The sequence below is a fragment of the Crocodylus porosus genome, unplaced genomic scaffold, assembly GCF_001723895.1.
Source record: "Crocodylus porosus isolate Cpor-Errol unplaced genomic scaffold, CroPor_comp1, whole genome shotgun sequence".
Lineage (NCBI taxonomy): Eukaryota > Metazoa > Chordata > Crocodylia > Crocodylidae > Crocodylus > Crocodylus porosus.
Window position 1 is genome coordinate 4,948,327 of NW_017728932.1, and position 7,093 is coordinate 4,955,419.

General features: G+C 37.9%; 1 protein-coding gene across 1 annotated transcript in view; it reads left to right on the plus strand.

Moving 5' to 3' along the window:
- GTF2I (general transcription factor IIi) overlaps positions 1-7,093 on the plus strand; it is a 65,041-nt gene that overhangs the window by 25,663 nt on the left and 32,285 nt on the right. Inside the window, exons 5-8 of the mRNA XM_019545300.1 lie at positions 3,865-3,999; positions 4,547-4,730; positions 4,932-4,960; positions 6,343-6,384. Coding sequence (XP_019400845.1) covers positions 3,865-3,999; positions 4,547-4,730; positions 4,932-4,960; positions 6,343-6,384 — 390 coding nt within the window. The remainder of the gene's footprint in view (positions 1-3,864; positions 4,000-4,546; positions 4,731-4,931; positions 4,961-6,342; positions 6,385-7,093) is intronic.

Sequence of the window (7,093 nt, forward strand, 5' to 3'; positions counted from 1 at the left end):
GCCCTTGGTTCCTGTCATTTTTGACAAGAACCAAGGGCAGAGAAATATTAACTTTTCTAAATTTTTTAGGGGCCCCATGGGCTGGATAGAATGGCCTCACAGGCCAGATGTGGCCCGTGGGTTGTATTTTGCCCACCATGGATGTATTGTGGCCCTTTTTTAAGAAGATATTTACTTATCCATTTGATATGTGGCAGATGAAACCCCAGTGCGCACTTAGTTAGTTATTTAATTGCAATAAAGAGTTCATCAATCAACAATGAGCTGCTGAGGAAGAAACATGATATGCAGGTCTGAGGTGTCTGTCCCACAGTGACATCAGGTTGAATCCATCTTCAGTCGAAAATCAGTGAAATCACCTAAAACTTTGCAAAGTATTTTTTTTTCCTGAAACTTTTTTCCACGTTTAATTTTTCAGTGATGACTAGATGTATACTGTATAATTTCTTCTCTGTTGTTATTTTAAAACCATGTGGATCTCTTTCTTGTAGTGCAAATCTAGTGAATGTTAACTAGTGAATATTGTTGATGTAGCTGGGTTTCCCTGTTGTCCAAATGGTTCTGTTCCTTTTGCTCCTTTTAAGAACTCCACACCAGCTTAGAGATTTCTGAGTAAATTAGGCAGTTGTGCTGTCTTAAATCTGTTTACTGTGAGAACAAACACTCGCACCACCAATTTATATCAGCACTGACAACTTTTGTAAGGATGAATTTCAAATTACTTTTTTTTGTTAAATACCTGTCTCATAAAAATACAAGTTTGAATAAAGCCTACCGCTTTGGCAGCCTTTTCAGCAGTACGGCCTCTATTTTAAGCAGGTAAAGCTCTGGACCTTGTATTTCAGAGCTCTGGAGGAAATCTGCTTACTGAGTGTTGCCCAGCCCGTGAGGAAAACTTCCTCTGATGGTTCCCTTTATCCTCTCCCACTTACATGCACACCTTCCTCAGATTTTCCACAACTACTTCTTTTTAAATTGCTCTCAATCTAAGATCTAATTGTTTGCTCTGAAGTCGGTGGCAAAGCTTGCACTCCGTTCAGTGGTAGGTGGATTTGAGGCTTTTACTTATCTATGAGAGCAGCCTTGTGTGAACTTTGTAAACGGTTTCCTCTAGCTCCCAGACATTACCTAATTCCTCAAGTGGAACTCCCTGAACTCTTATCTTTGCTAGGGTGCTGTCTGCATTGTTTTTAAAATCGTGGCTTCTAAAGTTGCCTCTTTAAGCTGCATGCTTTGCAGGTCAAATGTGATTTAATGTGGTACAGTGGAGGGGGGGGGGCAGGCAGTCTTTCCATTGACATCAGTAGACTCTAGGTCAGGCTTCTCGGTCTGAGATTAATGATCTGTCTTAACATCTTATGGCAGCAACTTGGTTCAGAGGTATAACACACAGGAGGGTGTTTACAAAATACTAGAAAACGGCGGCCCAAATAAGAGTTTGACCATGTCCAAAATCCAGTTCAGTTCACAGACAATGAATCGCAATTCAACTGCAAGAAAATGGGCTAAATGAAAGGGGAGCCGATTTGAAAATCATGTTTCTGTGTGTGCATGTATGTACACATTCTGTGTATGCGCACACTTATCAATCATAGTCAAACTTGCTAAAAGGGGGAGAGATTTGGAGGTTTTTAACTTTAATTTAATTTAATTTTTCTTAAGTGAGGCTGCCTTTGGAGGTAGTCACTAAAAACAACGTATACTCTGTTTTGGATCTGTTGGTTCAGGAGTAACTTTACTGACCAACCTAAAGATCCATTCTTTCCCATATACTCAGTAAAGCCTTCTACTAAAAAGGAACTGTAGTCTAGTGCTTGCTATCAACTTAAGCACAAGTTTCTGCTTTGCTTTTCTTGTGAGACAGCTGATTGTGACAACCCCTTTTTACAAATAAATGTAATGCAGATTTGTGCCACAAGGAATTTTGCTGTCCTACGTAGTTTAGTGGGACCAGGGAATATCATCTTCATTTTTGTTTTGTTTGTAATTTTTTAAAAAGTGCTAAGCACATCATTGACACTTAATGGAAAAGTTAGTTTCTCTTTCAACAAAACATGGTTTTCACCTGGCAAAAAAAAGCAGTACTAGATCTAAAAATATTTTGAATTAATGTAGTACTTCTTTAAGCCAGGAGCTGTCAGCAGACATTGGCTCTTGATAATTAAGTCAGTATGAAACTCCATTTCTGTAGGTGTGTGTTACTGTTGCCCTTGCACAGGTTTACCATGTTGTTATGATTAAGTCTGCACCTAGTCAGCACCATATTTATAGGTTCAGTTTTAGGTGGCACAGCCTTTTCTTTGAATACAAGTCAGTAACTACAGTCTGTGATCTGCTATTACCCTTACAAAATCCTTTGGAAAATTTGGAGCACCAAAGAGAGGACCCAAAGGACAAAATGCTTAAAAATATTCTAAAATTAAAATGGCACTGAAGGAAAAAAAATTCTGTTTTTTAGGTGTTTTTGTACTCTTTTTATTCTATGCTCCAAAACTGCAAATGCAAAAGGTGAGATGTGAAAGGGGGCCAAGTTTATAGGTGATTTTCTTTTTATAAATTGATTTATGCTTTTTTAATACTCCTTTTAAAGGGGAAAATAAATGACTTATGATTGGAACAGTATGCTGTAATCCTACCATTGCACTTGCAGTGTGAGAGAGAGATCCTGTTCCATATGAAAAGAACCCACTGTCAAAGGGAGAAAACTTTCCAAGGCACAATTTGGATTTCGATGTTTTGAGTTCCATTTACTTTCAGTGAGTCTTGCACAGTATAAGTGACTCCTCCAAGTGGTATATAAAAGCACAGAAAACAAAAAGTGCATGGAGGAGAGCAAAGATATGTCTCATTTAGTGAAATTACATCGTATACATTTGTGATTATAGCTTCAGTTACTTCCACTCCCCCCCCCCGCGGAATTCTGCTCATGATGAGTTAGCTGGCTTTGTATATACTTTCTAGTAGTAACTTGATAATGTTTTCAGTACAAATTTCAAATTTTCAGACCTATCACTTAACTGCTATTTCATGCTTGGTAAGGGCAGCTCCAACATATGCATTTTTTGGCTCTTCTTTCATATCAGAGTCTAGGAATATATTAGTAAGCCTCTGGAAGATGCAGATGATGGGAAGTTAAGCTGACTGTCTGAAATGCAGCCACCATTTTTATGACGGAGAGATGGTATTCCTCACTCTGCATGAGTGAGATTTTGTTCAGAGAACAGAAGAAGGAAAAGAGCTTGCACTGGAGTAGAAAAAGGAAAAGAGCTTAGATCTTATTATCAGCTGCACCTAGTAACGGCTTGACAGCACTCTCATTCAGCAAAAGGAGACATCTGCTTAAAAATGTCTGTTGGGAAGATGAAAGAACTTTGCTATGTACAAGCAGTTGTACTGGGAGATCATACAGTTGCTATCAAAAAGAATCAGTTAAGCATATACAACGTAAACAGAACAGAGTATAATGTAACTGCTGAATAAGACATCAGAAATACAATTTGAGAGTTGGCAGACTCCTTAAACATAGGCATTTTAACTTATTCTGCGACTGCCTCCATCTTTCTTGATCCCTTTCTGTTAAACTGTTTTCTCTTAAGATTATTGCAGTGTTTCCTACTTTTTCATGCATAAAGTACTTTCTTGGGTGGTTCTCTAGTTCATCATCATTTTGCATAGGGATGATATTAATGACCTTCATAAATATAAACACCACTACTGTTGTATTCTCTGTAACTTCTGTAGATCAGCATGTTTGCCTGTAAGGCAGTTATTCCTTTGACAGCAATGGCTCTAAAGCTGTCCCGGAAGTTTAAGGGAATTAGTATTGTTTTCTCTGTTCTGATGCGGATTTATAATAATTTACAGGTGTTACTGAAGAAGAAAAAGCTGCAGAACTGCAGAAAAGAAAGACAACATCGCCTTTAAATCGGCTGACAGTGGATGCTGTTGAATTGGAAGCTCTCAAAAAATCTGTGGAGGATTTCTTTTGCTTTTGCTATGGTAACCACTGTATTAAAGTTGAAATAACTCTTCCTGGGATTTCTGTAGTAGGATAGATAGTCCTAGCATTCAGCCTAGCATATGGTTGAGGTCACAAGTTTAATTTAATTTTAGTTGTTGGCTTCAGAGAATATTTACTCTTGTTTATTTCACATCTCTCTTTGTCAAATAAGGAAACTGTGCTTAAGTTTCTGGGCCTGGGTTATAGCCTTTTTTTCTCTTCTTGCTTTCACCATGGACATTAAGGCTTGGGAGTCTTACGGGGAAAGCGTGTCCTCGTATTCCTTTCCAGAGGAAGATGCGTTAAGGCAGCTGCATTAAGGCTTTCCTCTGCCTGGCTAAGGAGGCCTAGAATTATGTTTCCAAGTGGAAAGAACTGAAGATAGGAATACCAGATACATGGTGGGGAGCATACAACTGGGAGAAACCTAGGTCAGGGGCATTGGGTTATGGCTTGCAACAAAGAAGGGGAAAATATAAAGGCTAGCTTGTGTTGTATTAACTCTTATGTATTTCAGATCTCCCAACAACTTATTTTCTTCTCCAGGTAAAGCTTTAGGAAAGTCAACAGTAGTCCCTGTGCCATACGACAAGATTCAAAGGGACCAGTCTGCAGTTGTAGTGCAGGGCCTTCCAGAAGGACTCGCGTTTAAACATCCAGCAAATTATGATGTTTCAACACTGAAATGGATTTTGGAAAATAAATCGGGGATTTCATTTATCATCAAAAGGTTACGTTCTCCCCCTTCTATCCCCCATCCATTTAAATTGGAAGAGCCAGTTGATATTTTTCCAGGGCTACCTTGAATTCTGTTATTAAATGCACACAGTCTGCTTTGTTTAAACAAATGCTGCCTCCTTCCTTCCTTTTATGCTACAAAATAAATTGATTACTTCCTTCAGATTATGGATTTCTTTTTGTTTTGATGCAGGCCTTTCCTTGAGCCAAAGAAACACCTAGGTAAGTGTGAAACTTTGCAGCAACAAAAACGGATTCAGACAGTAGCTAAAATGCAAGTTATCGCGTCTAATGCTTTTGTCCAATACTGAAATGTGCATTTGTAAGTAAGTTACCTTGCTTTGCAGAGATGTGTGACTTAATTCAGTTATGAAACCATTGTTGTTTACTCTGCCTTCTGTAATGAACACTTAATGAAGAGGGAGTTCGTTCATCCTCCTACAGAACCTACTTTTACTGAGTTGTTTATCCTTTCCCCATTTCACATAAGCAGAATTGAGCCACAGAAAAGCTAAAGCTCAGACTTTCAGAAAGTTTTGAGGTGTTTCAGCACTTAAAATCCCAGCTGGCATTTGAAATTTGAGTCAAGCTTCTAAACTAGTCAGACTGATGAAAGCAAGGCCTACATACCTTTTAAAAATCTGGATCTCCCCAAAAAAAAAAAAAAAAAAGTAGAGTCAGTATCAGGGTATGCGTTAGGAGTGGGGAATTCCTTGCCCCCATTTCTTTGCTTAGACTACGTAGCACATTACATTTTGCAGCTCCTAATAATATAATCTAGGGGATATATATTTTCAGGGGTAACCTGTGGGTAGGGCAGTTCCAAGAATCCATGCGGGTATATTACCATGAGTTAGGAAAGGGAATTCTTCAAAGTAGAATGGGCTTGCTAGGAACATGGATTTCATGTCAGCCTATTTAAAGCCCTACATTTTCTTCTGTCCTCTGTGAAGGGCTACTGCACAGGATCCTCAGAAGGGTTGCATCTTGGATCACTTAACCATCCACTGGTGCCGAGTTAGGAAACTTAGCATACTTGTTATCCTCAGGTGAATTGACTGTACTAGAAATGGTACAGATAGTAATGAGTAAATGAGATACCTTTTTCAGAAAAAAAGGTGAGTTTCAGCATATCAAATTATGTTGGATGTCTGTTGTTATATAATGTATAAATTACTTTGTAACCACTTTCATAGCTCTTCTTTGAAAATTATGCATTCTGCTGTACTGGAGAGGGAGGCAGGGAAGATTTTTAAAGTGTCCACTTGATTTTTGGCAAAGTTCAGACTTAATTCACTTATCTTTGATAGTAGAATTTCTACTACAGCTATGTAAGAGATGACATAAAATGTTCATTGACAGATACTTTTGAAATAATGTGTGTGTGTGAGTGTTTTACATATTAAAGCAACACACACACAATAATAATGAGGAATCTTTTCTCTACAGCTCTGTATACAGGAAACCATTCTGTAGGTATATGTGAAATGCAGTCATACTCCTATTTCACAAAAGCAGTATATCTCTCATTTTTTATACGTTTATGCTTGTATATAGTGTAAATAGTGTATGAAGAATGTTTATAGATTGCTGTTTATTTTCAGGAATTCATATGACAGATTCTGCACATACAGTTACACCTGCAGGTGGAAGGTAAAACTTTCTCCCCCTCTTAATTCTTCTGTTTGAAAATAAAAATATGTATGTAGGTAATGGCTCTGGGCTCTTTTTTCTGCTCTTAGGGTTTATTAATAAAGGAAAGCATATAGAACCCGTATATGTGGTACAGGTGTCTGCTGTAGATTTTTACATGGCTTATACCTTTCTTCGTGTAGTTTTTTTCTTTCCACCTGAGTTGCAAATAACTTTTATTTGTCTGGGATAAAAAATGGCATGAAGTCAAATTTCCTTCCTGACCATTCTTGACCACTTGTATGGTTAACAGCTCTTCACAAATTCACTAGAAGTTGAAATTCCCCTCAGACCAATGATTGCTGGAATGTGTAGGTTGCAAAAGACTGATGATGTCACAAGTGTGTAACTTGTTTTTTCTACTGTCTTTTTAATGTTTTACAGTACAGCATTATAAATAAAGTTTTTGAGTTTCTAAATGCAGCTAAAAACCAGTGCAGCAGTGAGCTCACGATACCCAATATATTCCAAAAAGGTGAGGATAGGGACTTAGTGTTTTGAAGGCCCCATAAGTTTGGCCAGTTCGCTCACAATGACATCTTTTTACTCCTTTTTTTTTTCCGCAGCTGGCGGGTGGTACAATAAAATTAATATTGTTAGACAAATACATATGAGGAAGCTTCTGTAAGCATTATGTATGTTCCTCTTCTTTAAAATCTGTTT